Raw genomic sequence first — 20,699 nt, forward strand, 5'->3', positions numbered from 1 at the left:
AAGCGATAAAAAGGAATTTATTACACGGACATTCAATTCATTATACCAACGTGTAACTTGCGGTTTAAGATGCAACAAACGAGCGCAGCGACCGACCGACCGACCAGGGTTTCAAATGTCACGAAGAGAACAGCACAGTAACAAGGCAGCACTCCGCACTTCCCTTTTGTAAAAACAAAACAAAAACCCCGCACAGCTTCTTCGTGTGTGTGTGACACTTTGATCCGGTGTGGACAGGGGGAGAGAGAGAGAGCGAGCGAGCGAGCAAGGAGGGCATCTTTGAACCCCCTAAAACCCATCGCTCCCAAGAAGTAGTGTTTCAATTTGGATGCGATCGGCACGATAGGCCAGCCGTCCAGTTACTCCTCTTGCGGATTACAAGACACACATCCCCCCCCCCCCTGTATTTTCGTGCAAATCGTGGCGGCGAGGGAGGATGGGTGCATCCTGTAACAACGTTGGGCTATGCATGCGCATGACCAGATGCGTCCAATTTGATTGACGCCCGGTTAATAATAGTGGTGGCGTTGCGTCTGACTTTCTCCTGGGGCGTCTTATAATCCGTCGAATGCGGTAATCTTAGTGGCAATACAGCCGCGAATCTCAAACGTTGATTATCCATCGCGCCCACAACGGACGATGCCGATGGCCCCGAGAGGGTTGGTTGTAAAGTGCACTCGCATCTCGGCAGGAAAGGTGATAACGCTGCAGAGCAATTACAGTGATGCCCTCCCCCCCCTCCCTCTGGTCCAGAGGTCGCAACCGGGTACCCGATACCCGTACCCTACCCGATACCCGGCTACCCGTACCCGGCCAGGTACGGGTACCCGTTTGCAACCCTGGTGCGGCCGGGTACGTGTACGGGTAGGCCGTGAGTCACTGGTGAGTCACCGTTTGTCACTCATTTCGGGTAGGGTACGGGTAGGGTACGGGTAGGGAACGGCTACCCGTACCCGGCCGGGTACGGGTACGGGTACCCGTTTGCGACCCTGGTGCGGCCGGGTACGGGTACGGGTAAGGAATCAAAACCCGTTTGCGACCTCTGCCGTGGTCCCAACGGTTAAGCGTCACAACTTCACAGCATATTCCCCCCCCCCCCGCCCAAACCACCCCCTCCACAGGGTCACTTCGATTTCGATTTGAAGCTTTCGTGACTGCAGGAATTCATCTTCTTGGTTCTTTCGGTAAAGTCACATAGAAGGGAAATAATAAAATAATAAATAAAACGTAATAAAATCATTCTCACGATGTTTCGGCCACAACGCAAGGTGCTCTTCCCCCTCCAACCCAGCTTAAATATACGCTGCCAAGCCTGGTGGTGCCCATTCAGATGCTGTCTTTCCAACAGACCTGTTCTTCACCTGAGGACGGCTGCTTGCGTTGTGGCCGACACGTCGTGAGAATTATTTTATAACGTTTTATTTTTATTATTTTATTATTTCCCTTCTACGTGACTTTACCGAAAGAGAGAACCAAGAAGATGAAGATGGTCACTTCGTATAAGAGCCGTCGATGGTTCAACCTCGCCGAGCGGTGGAGTCGGTGACCACGGCTCACGCCATTTTCACGTCAAATGAAGAAAGCCGCCGGGAAGCGCACGTCGCCCCCCCCCCCCCTTCTGCGATCAGCCCGCCGTGCGACGCGTCGCAAATTCATTGACGACGACGCAATGCGGTCGTCGATGACTGCACCGAATGTCTAGCGAGTTTCGTGCGTGCTCTCACTCCAAGCTCCGCTTTCTGGCACAGGGGCATGGAGAGAACCACTCGTTCGCTCGCTCGCTCACTCACTCGCGCGCCCCCCACAAGCTAAAACAAAGTGCCGTGGTTGTGCAAGTCGGACCGTTTTAAGAATTCTCGGCAAAGGTTTGGGATACCTGTCATGGCTGATGTCAAAGACGTGAAGATTCACAAGACACAGAGAACAACCCCTCCCCCCCGCGCCCCCATCCCTTCCCGCCCGCCCGCCCGCCCACCCTCGCAACGAGACTTAAATTAAGACGACGCTAATATCGTGCGTTCCGGCTCGTCCAAGGTACATGCTCCCCGAAGCGTCGTAAACGAGACCGGAAAACCGTAGAGTCACACAGCTGCGTGACCTAACAGTGGGAGGAGGGTTATGCGTTCTGGTGATGGTAACAGCCTCGGAAAAACGACGTTACTCTGCAAAGAGCCATGGTAAAGTCACGTAGGTAAAAATAATAATAATAAAATAATCATAAATCACGACGTTTCAGAGGCAACACAAGTCTCCGTCTTCAGGTGGGACCGTCACAGCTAAATTTAGAGAAATCCAAGAGACAAGATCTTAAATACGAGATCTTAAATACGAGTATTTAAGATCTTATTAAACCCACAACCTCCACCACCACCCCATGATCTTAACTACGAGTATTTAAGATCTTGTCTCTTGGATTTCTCTTCACTTGAGACAGTAAATTTAGCTGTGACGGTCCCACCTGAAGACGGAGACTTGTGTTGCCTCCGAAACGTCGTGATTTATTTATTATTTTAGTATACATTTTTTTTACCTACGTGACTTTACCGAAAAAAACCTAAGGGTATGAATCCTTGCAGTCGCGAAAGCTTCAAATCTAGCCGTTTCTGTCTTGGGCAGCGTCTTCAAACGGCGGCAGCGGGCAATGACACGCGCGCGGAGAAGCGCAGACGAACAAATACTTCACCGCTGAACACTGCCGTCGTTGAGCTCCTGGGTTCATGTGCGAGTTTGTGGAGCCACCCGCTAACAAAGCAGGCTCTCGGGTGGAGCGGAGTTGATCGTCCCAGCCCGGCTGTGGGTCATCGCTTCCCCAACCCCGATGTATAACACAACAAGGGCCGTGTGGTGGTGGATCGTGCCTTGATGTCACGCGCAGTCGCTGTTCGCTTGCATACGCAATCCGCTTTCTTCGCTAAAATTGGCGCTGGCTATTTTGAATAAAAAGGAGGTTTTGGGAAGTTGTTGGGATAAATGAGAAACCAAAATCGCGCACGTGAACGCTCAGCAGACGCAACATCATTTTGCGCGACAATATTGCGTTGGAGAAAGCGCGTATGCAAAACGACAAAATGTGTACCGAGGGGGAAGGACTGATCGCAGACCGGGATCGAAATGGCAAAAAATAAGACGCAAATTCCAAAACCGACACGGGCGATGCTCATTTTCTCCTGCCGTGGCATTCCAATCGTCGGCTCGCGAATACAAATGGAACAAAAAAAGGTTGAGAAGTGTGCAGAGAAGCGCCGGCCAAACTCACGCTTGGAATCCACGCCAAGGGACGGGCGGGCAAGAGCGAACGCTCGGGGAATCGGGAAGGAATCGGGAAGGAAACGGGAAGGAAACGGGAATGAAACGGGAAGCGGAGACGTCTCACATTGACGAGTCTCAGACAAGCAAAAGTGGACTCGGGCGCGAATGCGTCGCCAAGAGGCACGACGGGTCGACGGATGAGACCGGTGACGTCGCAACGGGCGGCTCAAAGCGGGAAACGCGCTTGCAACAGGAACGCCCACAATGCGGAGATGGAGCGAAAGGGGATCGGCTCGTGCGCGGGAGCGAGTTTAGAACGTGGGGCACCACGGCGCCCAAGTGGCACGGGAGAGGGCACGCCGTCCGGCAGGAGCCGACGATGACGAATCTAATCCCGCTCGAGACCCGCAACATATGTACACATCCTCGCAACGCCTTCCAAACGAGCGCATTAAAGGACGCAATGGATGAGGATAAATAGTGATTATTTTTCATACGAGCCAGTTGGGGGAGCTAGTTGAGTGGGAGGGCCTCCCATGTGGTCTCCTTGAGCCAATCAGCCAAAATTAGCCAATCGGCAAATCCCCCCCCGCCCACCCCCCATTTGTTAACAATAATTTTCTTTAAATGTTCCATCTCCGGATCACATACAGGCATGATGACAAGCTCACCTGTGGTAGCATTTCACTAAAAGCCACTGCAGTGCACTTGAAACATTGATTTTGGGGGGGGGAAGCCCCAAATGTGATGTGAAAACATCCACGGAATACGAGAGTAGGAAGTGTGGATATAAATACATTTGTGCAACGCTAAGATGTTTCCCGCACGGTGGAATACTGCTAGCAATTTGTCATCCCTCCAGATGGTACCGGCCAGCCTCCCCACAGGCTCACATGGGCCTCGTGGTGAAGTGTTTATCACTACCCGGCAACAGAGGCTGCCCATACCGCCCAGCAGTTAAGAGGGCGCGCGATCCGACCGTACGCAGAGAACAGCACTGTGAGCCGTGGCCGCCTGTGTGTCACTGTGCTTTACTGCAACACTGCTTGCGTGTCGATGTGCGTTTGTGTCAACGTGTCTTTGTGTGTGTTACCTAGCCTCCGGCACGAGCGTTGCGGTGACGTCACCGCCACTTGGTGGCGAATCAGCGGCTGTTGTGGCTGTCGTTGGTGTCGTCACGTGTGCGTGTGAGCGAGTGTCAATGTGCGAGCGTCACCGCGTGTTTACCGCGTGTGTCGGCGAGTGTCACTGTGCGAGCATCACCGCGTGTCACTGTGTGTGTCACTGTGTGTCGCCATGTGTGTCGCCGTGTGTGTCGCCGTGTGTGCCGCCGTGTGTGTCGCCGTGTGTGTCACTGTGTGTCGCCGTGTGTGTCGCCGTGTGTGTCGCCGTGTGTCACTGTGTGTGTGTCACCGTGTGTCACTGTGTTGCCGTGTGTGTTACCGTGTGTGTCACTGTGTGCATCACCGTGTGTGTCACCGTGCGTGCGTCACCGTGCGCGTCGCCGTGCGTGCGTCACCGTGCGTGTCGCCGTGCGTGCGTCACCGTGCGCGTCGCCGTGCGTGCGTCACCGTGCGTGTCGCCGTGCGTGCGTCACCGTGCGCGTCGCCGTGCGTGCGTCACCGTGCGTGTCGCCGTGCGTGCGTCGCCGCGTGTCACTGCATGCCGAACCACTGCTCGTGCTCGGCCCAGGGCGCCGTCTCGGTGTCGCTGACCTCGAGCTCCCCCTCGCCGTCCTCGCCGCTGATCCCCTCCACGTCGTCCCCGTCGTCCTCCCCCGACACCCCCTCCGCCCCGCCGCCCCCCTCCTCCCGCTCCAGCCGCTGCATCCCCTCCAGCGCCCTGCTGTCGCTCCGATCCAGGCTGCGGGAGGGAGAGAGAGAGGGGAGAGAAGGGAGGGGGTGGCAGAGGGACAGCGGTTTATTGGGGAGAGGGGAAGGGGAGACATTGAAAATTGGACGAAATTTTGTGTTGATTCTGAGACCCGGTCTCCTGGAGCCGAGTCCCAACCGAGACTCCGACCCCGAGACCCGGTCTCCTGGAGCCCTCTGCAGGTGCTCACCTCAGTGCGATGCTGTACTGGTCCATGGCCTCCTGTGTGTTGTTGATGGCTGCTAAGAAGTCGCCGAGGATGCGGTGTAAGATTCCCACGCTGCGGTTTGTCAGTGCCGCCCTCACCAGCGCCATCGCCTCTTCACACTTCTGGTCTCGACCTAACGGGAGGGGGAAGACGAGGCGAGGGGGCGGGGGGGCGGGTTTTATTCAGCGTGAAGATCCAACGAGACGTCGCAGCGGCGTAAGTGGTTAGCACGCCACCGGGGTTGTCTCGCGCGACGTCGGAACGCCCCGCAGAATTCACCGCTGCACATCCCGCGGCGGGTGCGAATTCGAGTCGTAAACACCGGTGACAATTACTGCCAAAGACTTGGAGCTCCTTTGTTGCTGCTGCTGAATAATCATAAAATTAGAGGAGGGGTTGGTGGGGTACACAGCCGCTCACGTTTCCTCCATCGCCACCAGCATCGCAATTCCCCGATCTTAATTGGCGCTTTCATCGCGGCTTTTACCGCAATGGGTGATTTGACGCACACAGCGTGCATGACGTTCACACTTTACTCCCGGAGCAAGGAGAGGGGGGGGGTGCTGACGCTGGGAATGGCGATGACACGTGTAGCGGCCTTAATGAGGTTCTCCGTCTAGTTTTTGTTCTGCTGGTTTTTTTGGGCAATTCTACGATCGGCTTTAACGAAAATTACGTCAAATTTGATCGCCGTGAAATCTAAACACGCGCCTCTATTAACCATCTCCCATTGCGATGACTTTTGTGTACGTCGCCAATTTTTACTCGATCATGTACGTTCCCCATGTACTGAAAAACTCAAATAAAATAACCTCAAATTTCGATTTAAAGCTTTCGTGACTGCAGGAATTCATCTTCTTGGTTCTTTCGGTAAAGTCACGTAGAATTGGAAATAATAAAATAAATAAAATAACGCATAATAAAACAATCTAATTATATAATGTAACTATTATTTGGTTTATTTTTATTATTTTATTATTTCCATTCTACGGTAAAGTCACGTAGAATGGAAATAATAAAGTAATAAAAATAAAACATGATAAAATTATATAATATAATAATATAATTTTATTATGTTTTATTTTTATTATATATGATAAAATTATATAATATAATAATATAATTTTATTATGTTTTATTTTTATTATTTTATTATTTCCATTCTACGTGACTTTACCGAAAGAACCAAGAAGATAAAATAACCTCGTCGGTGCCGAGGCTTCTGCGAGGAGGGCACAACGGCACAGTTTAGCGCCAGCTATCGGCCGTGTCGCGAGTTGCAATGTCTTGAAGAACAACGGCGCTACGCTCCTCCGAATAAAATAAACGCCCAGCCGTTTGCGCGTTCCGAGATTCTGGGGCGAGCGGGACACCCACCCCCCCCCACACCCTGCAACTCGCGTGTGTCTCGGAACGGAAAGGGGTTAAAAGGTCATTGCAGACAATGGTAAAGGCGCACTCATGCAGCCAGATATGGCTGCAGAGTTTTGGTAATACATGTTGTTGATGTCGTTTATTGTGAAAATTCGGTCACAGTTCCTATGACCTGCACTGTTTCATTGCTTTTATGGCTTTATTTTGGTGATTTTCGAAAAGTTTTTCGGTTTGGCCATGTTTGTTTGCTGTAGTACAGAGTTAGACTGATGGCCTTAATCTAAGTTATCTTGTGGTTGTTGTTGGTTGTTTGACTTGCATCCCACTGGGATTTTTGCACACAGGGTTGGTGTACGGTGATTTTTCTGCAATATTTTGCTGTCTTTTCTTGGATTCTCTGTTTGCATATGGTCACTTTAAGATGTTTTCTTGTTCATGTTTTGGTTTTTTGTTTGTTGCGGTTGCACCGGATTCAAGAGCCAAATGGCTCACAGGGCTATACCTAATAAATGAAATGAAAAACTAAAATAAAAAAGCCCCGCAATTGCTCGCTCACGCCACTGCTGGCAGAACGGGAGGGTCACCGCTAGAGGGGTACATCGCTGGCCAGACGTCTGCGAAGGCGTGAGAGTACCCACACTTTAACCCCCACCACACGTGGACCTGTCGAACACACGGCTGCGGTGAACCCCATTTACGCTGCCGGGTGGGCAGAGACGGTGGCCAGGGGGAGTTTAAGAACCTCGTAGCGTCGCCCGGCAATCCAGAGGTGGCCCCGTTTGATTGGGTCTCCCGGTGTGGAAGTGTAAATGTGTTTATAGGAGCCTGCGTCAGAGGTCGCAACCGGGTACCCGATACCCGTACCCTACCCGATACCCGGCTACCCGTACCCGGCTGGGTACGGGTAGGCCGTGAGTCACTGGTGAGTAACCGTTTGTCACTCATTTCGGGTAGGGTACTGGTACGGGTAGGGAACGGCTACCCGTACCCGGCCGGGTACAGGTACCCATTTGCGACCCTGGTGCGGCCGGGTACGGGTAGGCCGTGAGTCACTGGTGAGTAACCGTTTGTCACTTATTTCGGGTAGGGTACGAGTAGGGTACGGGTACCCATTTGCGACCCTGGTGCGGCCGGTTACGGGTACGGGTAAGGAATCAAAACCCGTTTGCGACCTCTGGCCTGCGTGTGCGTGCGTGCATATGTCTGTGCGCGCGCGCGCGATGCGCCGATGACAATGACGACTGCGGCGAGGTGGTGGCGGTCTCGACTCACGCAGCAGCTCGGCCTTCATGATGACCGCCTTGATGAGGTCCGGCTGCTGAGCGAGCGCGCGGTCGATGAGTCCGTGGGCCTTGTCGGTGCTGCTCGTCTCGTGCAGCCACACGCAGGCGTACATGGTGAGCACCGGCGCCGTGCAGCCCAGCGCCTTGCACGCCGCGTTCGCCAGGTTGAGCGCGTCGCGCGTGCGCTGCAGCGACAGGTAGCACTCCACCAGGCCTGCGCCACACACACACACCAACACGTCAGAGGTCGCAATCGGGTACCCGATACCCGTACCCTACCCGATACCCGTTTGCGACCCTGGTGCGGCCGGGTACGGGTAGACCGTGAGTCACTGGTGAGTAACCGTTTGTCACTCATTTCCCAACGTCTTGTCTCTTCTCACAATTCAAGTTCCTAGAATCAACCCACCCGCGCCTGCAAAATGGCTTCATCCCAGAGGTCGCAATCGGGTACCCGTACCCATACCCTACCCGATACCCGGCCGGGTACGGGTAGCCAGATATCGGGTAGGGTACGGGTACCTGTTTGCGACCCTGGTGCGGCTGGGTACGGGTAAGGAATCAAAACCCGTTTGCGACCTCTGCAACACGTACATTCGTTTGCAACAGCAACAACAACCGCCACTCGTCACTAAGTGGCGGTGATGTCATCGCGGCGCTTGTGCCAGGATATGTGCACTTTAAAGGCCACGTGAAGTGTCGAACGCCCGCTGGCAGGAGGTCACGGGACAGACCCAGGTGCCATGGCTTGACTTGACCGAGATGACTGGGCCAATTTACACACACTCATTCTTTCATTTACACACACATACATTCATTGACACATTCCTTTACATACACAACACGCATTTATTTACACAAAACACACACATTCATTTATTTACACACACACACACTCATTTATACACACACACACATTTATTTACACACACAATGACAAATATCCACGCATAGCCTTTAACAGACTGTTGGGACAAGTGCTGTTAGCGAGCACCTAAGAAGGCTGGCACGGCACACGAGAGGGTGGGTGGCCAGCACCACGCCCGACCGCCTTTGTCACCCTCGGTGGCGATGTTTACACGCCGCACCAGGTACTCATTTGAGGCTGAGTCGACCTAGGGGAGGCCCAGGACCGGTTCAGATAATCGTCACCAATGTTGGCCGTGAGCGGGAATCGAACCCGGGTCGCCAGGTTTGTAGCGCAGCGCGCTAACCGCTACACTACCGCTCCCCACACACACACGCGCACACACGCGCACACACTCACACACACTCACACACGCATTCACACTCATTCACACACACACACTCACACGCACGCTCATTCACACACACACGCTCACAAACACACGCACACACACGCACACGCTTGCACACGCACCCTCGTAGCAGTCGAGGCGGTTGGGCGCGAGCCGCTGAGCCTCGCGGAAATGCAGCACGGCTTCGTGCAGCTTGCCCATGGCGCGCAGCGCGGAGCCCTTGAGCAGCAGCGCCTGCACGCAGCCCCCGTTGAGCTGGATCGCCTTCGCCGCCAGGTAGACGGCGCGCGTGTGCTTCTTCGTCTTGTAGCAGTAGTAGCTGCCGGGGGTTGCGGAGGTGCGGGGTCGGCCACACCAGTGTTAAATGCGGCGGGCAGTCTCGCCCAGAGTTCGCAACCGGGTACCCAATACCCGTACCCGATACCCGGGTACCCGTTTGCGACCCTGGTGCGGCCGGGTACGGGTAGGCCGTGAGTCACTGGTGAGTAACCGTTTGTCACTCATTTCCCAACGTATTGTCTCTTCTCACAATTCAAGTTCCTAGAATCAACCCACCCGCGCCTGCAACATGGCTTCATCCCAGAGGTCACAATCGGGTACCCGTACCCTACCCGATACCCGGCCGGGTACGGGTAGCCGGGTATCGGGTAGGGTACGGGTAAGGAATCAAAACCCGTTTGCGACCTCTGGTCTCGCCCCCCCCCCCTCCCTTTCTTACCTCGCTTCTCTCATCTCACTTCTCTACGCTCCTTCTCGCTCTCCGCGTTCACAGTCCGAGGTGTCTCCCTCCGTTCCCCCCTCCTCCCTGTGCTCCGTCACGGCTCTGTTGCCTCTCGCTCATAGCCCCCCTCTGCACTGGAATGGACATGTCGCTCCCACTATCTTCTGCTCCTCCTTAAAGCCCAATCGTCTGTCCTCACTCGCCCGCCCTTCCTCATCCACGCCTTCCCCGTGTCGTCACCGACTACCCTCCCCCCGTCTCCACGGTCATCCCTCCATCGACTCGCTCATCCCGTCATCTTCACCTCCCTTTCCTCTCACGCATCATCCGCGTCCTCATATTTATAACAACCACCGCGCCCATTCCATTTAGGCCCATGCCACAGGATGTTTTTGTACCATCGTACATGTAAAAGCGTTTTCATAACCGGGTTTGGCCGATATGTTGACGGTGTGTGCGTACACGTGCATCACAGCGTGACATATCGGGCCCGCACGTTGCCACGGCTCAGAGCCACGCTTATCGAGTCGGGTCAGATCCACGCTCAACTTGAGCCACGGATCAGACCACAGTCCCAGCCACGCTCAGCAGTTCCGTCAGCCGAGCCCCGGGCCGAACCACTCGCTCGCTCGCTCGTCTTCGTAAGCGTCCGAGCGGCTGAACCAAGCCAGCGCCGAGCCACGACTAAGAGCACGGGCCCCATTCTAGTCGACGGCAACCCGCGATACCCCACGTGCCGATTTAATTTAGCCGTTCTCAGTCTGGTCTGGTATTTCGCAACCTGTTGCCAGGGACTGTGGGCTGCTGCCAACGCGGCTATACACGGCGCCCCGCTCTTGTTGTGCATCGCCGCGATGAGATGGGCGCGTCGCGCGAGCCGTGCACCCACCCCATGACGACCCAGGGCTCCGCCTGCTGGTCTGAGATGCCCGAAGAGTCTCACTCCCAGCTTCTCCAGCTCCTCCAAGCGACGTTCCTTGGCCAGGAGGTACCCGTAGAGGTCTAAGCCTGGACGCGTGCACACGCACGCACACGTGCACACACACACGCACGCACACACACACGCACGCACACACGCACGACGGCCGTCATTAGAACACTTAATGGCGGTTGACGTCACTGCCGTGGTTGTACCGGAGGACTGAGATTGCCTTTAACACCAACCGTCACAGCAAAATTGCTGTGACGGTTCCACGCGAAGACGGAAGCTTGTGTCGCCTCCGAAACGTCGTGATTTAATTTATTTGAATTTTCTACCCACCTGACTTTACCGAAAAAACCAAAGAGTATCGGAAGAGAGCGTTCCTGAACGAGAGCGCAAGAGGCGCTTCTGAAATCGCGCGATGCGCGCATCGTCTTTGTCCGACGGTTCGCCAATGGCACGATGGTCGAGATGGGAGCGCCGGAGAGGAATATCCACCGTGGCGATATGAGCGATGAAATTGGTCCGAGCGCGCAGTTTGATTGGTGGTTCGCTGCTACGCCGCAGGCCAGCGAGAGACGGCGTGGGGGACGACGCGGCAGAGGTCGCAAACGGGTTTTGATTCCTTACCCGTACCCGTACCCGGCCGCACCCGTACCCTACCCTTACCCGGCCAGTTACGTGTAGGTTACCGTTATCGCGTACCTGATTGCGACCTCTGGGATGAAGCCATGTTGCAGGCGCGGGTGGGTTGATTCTATGAACTTGAATTGTGAGAAGAGACAAGACGTTGGGAAATGAGTGACAAACAGTTACTCACCAGTGACTCACGGTCTACCCGTACCCGGCCGCACCAGGGTCGCAAACGGGTACCCGTACCTGGCCGGGTACGGGTAGCCGGGTATCGGGTAGGGTACGGGTATCGGGTACCCGGGTGCAAGCTCTGCGACGCGGGAGCCGACGCCGCCAGTGGGGGAGGCTCACTTTTGATGAGGTACGGGTCGAGGATCTGCGCTTGTTGGAACCGCGTGATGGCGTTCTTCCTGTCACCGCTGCGGAAGTACGTGCGCGCCAGACTCGTGAGCAGATCCACGTTGTCCTTGAGAAGCATGCGCTTGTCCAGAGAGCTTGCGGGTCAGGCGAGACACAAAAAAACAAAGACAAATATCCCCCATTTAGCCTCAAGAGACTTCTAGATTTGAAGCTTTCGTGATTCATATTCTTAGGTTTTTTCAGTAAGGTCACGTAGGTAAAACATTTAAATTAATAAAAGTAAAATTAAATTAAAATAAAATCACAACGGTTCCACCTGAAGACGGAAGCTTGTGTTGCCTCCGAAACGTCGTGATTTTTATTTTATTTTTATTAATTTTAATTTTTTACCGATGTGACTTTACCGAAAAAACCTAAGAATACCTCAACAAAGACAAAGATCCCCCGTATAGCCTCAACAGACTGTTGGAGCAAGTGCTGTTAGAGAGAACCAAAGACAAAGATCCCCCGTATAGCCTCAACAGACTGTTGGAGCAAGTGCTGTTAGAGAGAACCAAAGACAAATATCCCCCGTATAGCCTCAACAGACTGTTGGAGCAAGTGCTGTTAGAGAGAACCAAAGACAAATATCCCCCGTATAGCCTGCATAGACTGCTTACCCAGCTTAAATGTACGCTGCCAAGCTTGATGGTGTTCATTCAGACGCTGTCTTTCCGACAGACCTGTTCTTCACCTGAGGACGGCTGCTTGCGTTGTGGCCGAAACGTCGTGAGGATTTTTTACTTTATTATGTTTTATTTTTCTTATTTTATTATTTCCCTTCTACGTTACTTCACTGAAAGAAACCATGAAGATGAATCCCTGCAGTTACGAAAGTTTTAAATCGAAAAAAAAAATCCTGCACAAACTGTTGGGGCAAGTGCCATTAGCAGGCACCTATGAAGGCAGGAACAGCACACGAGGGGGTGAGTGGCCAACACCACGCCCGGCCGCCTTTGTCTTCCCAGTGGCGACGTTTACACACCGCAAGAGGTACTATTTTTTAAGCCGAGTCGACTTAGGGGAGGCCCAGGACTGGTTCGGATAATCATCACCGGTGTTGGCCGTGAGCGGGAATCGAACTCGTGTGGCCGGGGTTCACAGCGCACCACGCTGGCCGTAATACTACCGCACGTACACACACATGTGCGTGTACGAGTGCTTGTGCGTGCACGCGTGAACATGCAGTGCGTGGACGCGTGTGGACGTGCGAGCGCGAGAGCAGGCACCAGAAGGTGGTGATGGCTCGTGGGTAGTCGCGCGCGTAGGCGAACGCGTACGCCTTGATCCACATGGACAGCCACTCGAGCAAGGGCATGGCCTGCAGCGTGTTGACCGTGAGAGACGCCACCTCCGCCCCCTTCACCGACAGCGACAGCAGGCCTGCTCCACGCACACACGCACAGGCAGAGGAGATGACGGCGTCACCGATGAACTCCCCCCCCCCTTGGGCAGAGGTCGCAACCGGGTACCCGATACCCGTACCCTACCCGATACCCGGCTACCCGTTTGCGACCCTGGTGCGGCCGGGTACGGGAAGGCCGTGAGTCACTGGTGAGTCACCGTTCGTCACTCATTTCCCAACGTCTCGTCTCTTCTCACAATTCAAGTTCCTAGAATCAACCCACCCGCGCCTGCAACATGGCTTCATCCCAGAGGTCGCAATCAGGTACCCGATACCCGTACCATACCCGTACCCGGCCGGGTACGGGTAGGGTACGGGTACGGCCGGGTACGGGTACCCGTTTGCGACCCTGGTGCGGCCGGGTACAGGTAAAGAATCAAAACCCGTTTGCGACCTCTGCCCTTGGGTTCTCGACCTTCTCATTGCGGTGGCCACCGATCCCAGCGTCCGTCCGTCCGCCTACCGGCGCCACGCTTGCGTGCCGGTATGCTTCGTCGCCACGACATGGACCCCCCCGTTTCCCACACGCTCAATTTGTGTTTCCTGCACGGCGTCCGCGCCGCAGCCTTACCCCATGGCCGCCTACCGTCCCTTCAAGCGTTACTCGATAACGGCAACCCCAACGTCGCGACTCCACTCGCCCTACGTCGGTACACAATGCCGCCCCCCCTCCCCCATCCACAGCAACGCTACGAAGACGAAGATCACCCCCCCCCCCCCATGTAGCCTGAACAGACTGTTGAGGCAAGTGCTGTTAGCGAGTCGCAGCACCTATGAAGGCCGGCACGGCACACGAGGGTGTGGGTGGCCAGCACCACGCCCGGCCGCCTTTGTCTCCCCAGTGGCGACGTTTACACACCGCACCAGGTACTCATTTGAGGCCGAGTCGACTTAGGGGTGGCCTCAGGACTGGTTCAGATAATCGCCACTGGAGTCGGCCGTGAGCGAGAATCAAATTCGAGTTTTGCCGGGTTCGTAGTGCGGCGCGCTACCTGCTACACCAACTCTTACAAACACACACACACAGGATGACACCCCAAACATCAGTCTGATGGTTGCGTAACTCCGCAACCAACAATCATCTACCGCAAAGTCAGACGCGCGCACGCACGCACCGCCACTGCGACCCACCACCTACTCATCAACGCCCCCCACGCTCGCTCTCGGCCACTCTGCAACGCGAATCTCCCCCCGCCGCCTGGAGCGTCGCTAGCTTGTGTGTTCCAACGCCTGGAACGTCGCTAGCTTGCGTGTTCCAACGTCGTCGACGCCGACCGTCACGTGCGTTCAAGTGTGCCCACCGCGCAATGCGAAGGCCCCTTTCGGCACTTGGAGACCTGCCGCGCAAGTGCGAGGCGCGACGGAAACAACAAACGACGGCGGAGATTTGACGAATCAAAGCACGCCGCGTAGCGTGGACAGTCGCACGCAACCCCACACGGCACCCACCCAGGATGGCCTCCAGGGCTAACGGACACTGCCGCAGCACCTCCTTGTAGCAGGTGATGGCCGAACGCTCCTGCCCGGTCTTGCGATACAGCCCCGCGAGGGTCATGTTGATCTGAGCACACGGGGTGAAAGCACACGACAGACAAAGATCCCCCCACCGTGTAACCGCAACAGACTTTTGGGGCAAGCGCTGCAGTACGCGAGCAGCGCCTGTGAAGGCCGGCACGGCGCACGAGGCGGCTGCTGGGGCCAGGACCACGCCCGGCCGACTTTTGTCTCCCCAGTGCTGATGTTCAGACGCCGCACCAGGTGCTCATTTGACGCCGAGTCGACCTAAAGGAGGCCCAGAATCAGTTCAGATATTCGTCACTGATGTTGCCTGCGAGTGGGGAATGGAACACGGGTCGCCGGGTCCGTAGCGCAGCGCGCTAACGAACGTGAACAGACCCGGCACCGCACACTTGTGCATCGTCACGGTCAATCGGCGTACGTCTGTTGAACTTTTTTCGCTCCGTACGTAGCCGACCGTGCGAATCGGAGGTACGGTGAACGTGCCGAGCCCATAACACAGCCGCGAACGGCAACACAAAAACAAAGTTGGGATTGTAAATTAACGTTGACGAGCTTCTTAAATTGATTAGGAGAGTGTTGTATACGCAACTATTTAACTATTTTTACTTTACCAGGTATGGCCTACTGAGCTATATTGCTCTTTTTAGAAGCGACCGGGCCACAATTGACAGCTCAATAAAAGTGGAGTATCATCATGTGGAGATTTATAGCAGCCAGACTCCCTAAACGCGTGACGTTGATTCTAAATGTGGAGGGAAAAACTGGAGGACCCGGAGAAAAATCCACGCGACCACGGGGAGAACATGCAAACTCGAAATATACAGGCAGCAGGCGTGGGATCGAGCCCACGACCTCCTGTATACCAGGCAAGGTCGTTAACATCTGGTCAACATACACGTGTATGTGTGGGGGGCGCCACGCGACAATTGGCACAGTGGGGGGCACGGTCATCTCGGCAACCAACCCACAATGCCTTGGGTCTGTTCTGGAACTTCCTACCAGCAGCCAGCATTCCACACTTCACACGAAAGCCTCAACGTGCACCTAGCCTGCCACAAGCTCCGCCACTTGGTGGCAAATTGCGGCCGTTCTTGATGATGTGCGTGTGCGCGTGTTCGAGTGTGTGTGCATGAGCGTGAGCGAATGCGTGCGTGGTGTGTGCGCGGTTTGTGTGTTGGTGTGTGCACGGTGTGTGCACGGTGTGTGCACGGTGTGTGCACGGTGCGTGTGTGGTGCGTGTGTGGTGCGTGTGTGGTGTGCGTGTGTGATGCGCTCATGCCTTGGGCGTGCGCTGCTTGGCAGGCACCGTGTCCAGCACAGCGATGGCATCCTTATCTTGACGCAGGTTCATGTAGCAATCGGCCAGCTTGTATTTCACCTCCAGCTCCGACGGCAGCCCCTACACACACACAGCACGCACAACTATAGCGCACCCAAAGACAAATATTCCCCGTGTAGCCTGAACAAACTGTGGGGCAAGTGCTGTTAGCGAGCACCTATGAAGACCGGCATGGCACACGAAAGGGGTGGGTGGCCAGCACCACGCCTGGCCGCCTTTGTCTCCCCACCGCACCAGGTACTCATCTGAGGCCGAGTCAACCTAGCGGAGGCCCAGAACCGACTCGGATAATCGTCACTGGTGGTGGCTGTGAGCGGGAATCGAACTCGGGTCGCCGTGTATACAGGCGGTCCCCGCTTTTACGACACAATCCGTACCTGGAAACCCCGTCGTCGCAAATCGAATTGTCGTGAATCGGACCCTCTTTAACGGGGATTCATCGGTAAAATCCACAAGATCACTTGGGAATAACAACATCTCCAAGCCAAAGTCGCATCGGAAACCAGACCGACGCTGTCCAAGTGTGTTGCTGAGTCGTGTCGGAAGATGCGTCGGAAACCAAGTTTCTGCTTCGCAAATCGATCCATGGTGTCGTTATACAAGCGTCGCCGGAGACCGCCTGTGCACCCATACACACAAAGTACAAAGACATAGAATCCGCGCCCCCCCCAGCCCCGTTTCAGCCTTAACAGACTATCCGGGCAAGTGCTGTTAACGAGCAGCTACACACACAAAAACAACTTCTTGGTTCTTTCGGTAAAGTCACGTAGAAGGGAAATAATAAAATAATAAAAATAAAACATGATAAAATAATTCTCACGACGTTTCGGCCACAACGCAAGCAGCCGTCTTCAGGTGAACGGCTGTTTGCGTTGTAGCCGAAACGTCGTGAGAATAATTTAATTTTTATTATTTTATTATTTCCCTTCTACGTGACTTTACCGAAAGAACCAAGAAGATGAATCCCTGCAGTCACGAAAGCTTTTAATCGAAACGCACAAACAACTTGAATGTGTGCGTGTGTAGATAAGCGGCCCCTACACACACACAGCACACAGTGGCAGCAGCAGTGGTGCAGACTGAGGTCGAGGTGGTAGCATAGACATCAGCTGGTGGTATTTCACCTTTCCTTGGGGTACAGCGCTCGCAATGGTGGGGATGTGATGATGGGAGCCGGTAGTAGAGCGGCGTTAATGTTTGGTGGAGAGAGTTTTCTTGTGGCGGGGGGTGCGGTGGCGGTGCCGATGGGGGTGGTGGTATTTTATCCGTGGTGGTGGTGATGGGGGGAGATGGTGAGCGGAAGGTGATATCCGCTGGCGATCTCTCACCTGTGGCGGCGGGGGAGCGGCGGCCCCGGCCCCGGATCGAACGCGTACGCACTTGCCGAGGAACTTCTTCTGCTGCAGCGCCTGGCGGTACGTGGCCTCCGCCTTGCGGAACTCGCGCTCGGCGTGCAGCGCGTCCGCGTGGTACACCAGCAGCTGGTAGTGCGCGCCGGGGGACAGCAGCTCGCTGCGGTGGGGACACACGCGGAGACACGGGGTGACACGGGGACACACACACGGAGACACGGAGTGACACAGGCAGTGCGCGCCGGGGGACAGCAGCTCGCTGCGGTGGGGACACACAGAGACACGGGGTGACCCGGGGACACACACGGAGACACGGGGTGACACGGGGTGACACGGGGTGACACACGCGGAGACACGGGGTGACACGGGGACACACACGCGCAGACACGGGGTGACACAGGTAGTGCGCGCCGGGGGACAGCAGCTCGCTGCGGTGGGGACACACAGAGACACGGGGTGACCCGGGGTCACACACACGGAGACACGGGGTGACACGGGGACACACACAGAGACACGGAGTGACACAGGGACACACACACGGAGACACGGGGTGACACACGGACACACAGAGACAGGCAACCACGTGGTGCACCAGCAGCTGGTAGTGCACGCCGGGGGACAGCAGCTCGCTGCGGTGGGGACACACGCGGAGACACGGGGTGACACAGGGACACACACACGGAGACAGGCAACCGCGTAGTACACCAGCATCTGGCAGTGCACGCCGGGAGACAGCAGCTCCCTGTGGTAGTGACACACGCAGAGACACGGGGTGACACACAGACACACATGCAGAGACACGGGGTGACACACGGACAAAGACAAAGATCCCCCGTATAGCCTTAACAGAGTGTTGGGGCAAGTGCTGTTAGCGAGTAGCACCTACTAAGGCCGGAACGGTACACGAGGGAGGTGGGTGGCCAGCACCACGCCCGACCGCCTTTGTCTCCCCATGGCGATGTTTACTACACACCGCACCAGGTACTCATTTGAGGCCGAGATGACACATTCAAAGTGGACACAATCACGTGGTCTACGGGAAGGTTTGAGCTAAATTAGAAATAGATTTGATCAATTTTGTTTTTGGTTTATTGTACAAGTATTGTTTTACATAGCCGTAGAATAATCGTAGACGAGCATGGGCTGTGTGCAGTACACGTGTCCTGTAGTACAACGTTGACACAGTATGTAGTGGTGTGTGTGTGTTAGTAGATGTTGTTGTTGCTGAACGTGATTAGCAGGCTGCGTGCAGTACACGTGTCCTGTAGTACAACGTTGACACAGTATGTAGTGGTGTGTGTGTGTTAGTAGATATTGTTGTTGTTGCTGAACGTGATTAGCAGGCTGCGTGCAGTACACGTGTCCTGTAGTACAACGTTGACACAGTATGTAGTGGCGTGTGTGTTAGTAGATGTTGTTGCTGAACGTGATTAGCAGGCTGCGTGCAGTACACGTGTCCTGTAGTACAACGTTGACACAGTATGTAGTGGTGTGTGTGTGTTAGTAGATATTGTTGTTGTTGCTGAACGTGATTAGCAGGCTGCGTGCAGTACACGTGTCCTGTAGTACAACGTTGACACAGTATGTAGTGGCGTGTGTGTGTTAGTAGATGTTGTTGTTGCTGAACGTGATTAGCAGGCTGCGTGCAGTACACGTGTCCTGTAGTACAACGTTGACACAGTATGTAGTGGTGTGTGTGTGTTAGTAGATATTGTTGTTGTTGCTGAACGTGATTAGCAGGCTGCGTGCAGTACACGTGTCCTGTAGTACAACGTTGACACAGTATGTAGTGGTGTGTGTGTGTTAGTAGATATTGTTGTTGTTGCTGAACGTGATTAGCAGGCTGCGTGCAGTACACGTGTCCTGTAGTACAATGTTCACACAGTATGTAGTGGTGTGTGTGTGTTAGTAGATATTGTTGTTGTTGCTGAACGTGATTAGCAGGCTGCGTGCAGTACACGTGTCCTGTAGTACAACGTTGACAGTATGTAGTGGCGTGTGTGTGTTAGTAGATATTGTTGTTGTTACTGAACGTGATTAGCAGGCTGTGTGCAGTACACGTGTCCTGTAGTGCAACGTTGACACAGTATGTAGTGGCGTGTGTTAGTAGATGTTGTTGCTGAACGTGATTAGCAGGCTGTGTGCATCACACGTGTACAACGTTCACACAGTATGTAGTGGCGTGTGTTAGTAGTTGTTGTTGAACGTGATTAGCAGGCTGTGTGCAGTACACGTGTACAACGTTCACACAGTATGTAGTAGTAGTGTGTGTGTTAGTAGATGTTGTTGTCGCTGAACGTGATTAGCAGGCTGTGTGCAGTACACGTGTCCTGTAGTACAACGTTCACACAGTATGTAGTAGTAGTGTGTGAGTGTTAGTAGATGTTGTTGATGAACGTGATTAGCAGTACACGTGTACAACGTTCACACAGTATGTAGTAGTAGTGTGTGTGTGTTAGTAGATGTTGTTGTTGTTGAACGTGATTAGCAGTACACGTGTACAACGTTCACACAGTATGTAGTAGTATGTAGTAGTAGTGTGTGTGTGTTATAGAGGCACGTACGGGTTGTTGTCGCTGAACGTGATTAGCAGGCTGCTCATGAGCCGCACATTCGAGTAGAGACCCGCCGAGTGCATCTCTCGCACGTAGTCGATCACGCTCATGATGATGATGATGCTGCTTCTCCTCGTGTGCCGCGGCGATAAGAGGGATCGATACGTGCGTGTCTATAACTCGAAGTTGATTGACGCCCGTGTTCTAATTGTCGAGACGTCGTGGAAGGAAGTGGGGGGAGGGCTCAGACGACGCCGCGACTCGTCCAGTGGCGTCTCTCTCACTCACACCCTACCCAAGATGGCGGCTCTCACGGCTGGAGGGGTCCTTCACCACCCCTCACCCCCCCCACCCACTCACCCCCCCACCCACTCACCAACCGCCCCCCCCCACTCACCAACCGCCCCTCCCACCCACTCACCCCACCGGCCCCCCCCACCCCCCACTCACCAACCGCCCCCCCCCCCACTCACCAAACGCCCCTCCCACCCACTCACCCCCCCACCCACTCACCAACCGCCCCCCCCACTCACCGCCCCCCGCCCACTCACCGCCCCCCCACCGCCCCCACCCCATTCACCCCCCCCACCCACTCACCCCCCCACCC

At 54.9% G+C, this 20,699-nt stretch overlaps 1 protein-coding gene across 1 annotated transcript; it reads right to left on the reverse strand.

Annotated features, from left to right (window-relative positions):
• Positions 1 to 20,420, reverse strand: ANAPC7 (anaphase promoting complex subunit 7). Its single transcript, XM_061576096.1, is given in 12 exon segments — positions 1 to 5,112; positions 5,312 to 5,462; positions 7,976 to 8,200; positions 9,368 to 9,564; positions 10,856 to 10,896; positions 10,898 to 10,974; positions 11,873 to 12,015; positions 13,150 to 13,303; positions 14,775 to 14,886; positions 16,126 to 16,245; positions 17,514 to 17,697; positions 20,102 to 20,420. Coding segments are annotated over 12 exon segments (1,713 nt in total). The 5' UTR covers positions 20,203 to 20,420; the 3' UTR covers positions 1 to 4,904.
• Positions 20,421 to 20,699: the final 279 nt, after the last annotated feature.

The sequence above is a fragment of the Lethenteron reissneri genome, chromosome 60 (assembly GCF_015708825.2).
Source record: "Lethenteron reissneri isolate LAM-NWPU_2019-01 chromosome 60, ASM1570882v1, whole genome shotgun sequence".
NCBI classification, from domain to species: domain Eukaryota; kingdom Metazoa; phylum Chordata; class Hyperoartia; order Petromyzontiformes; family Petromyzontidae; genus Lethenteron; species Lethenteron reissneri.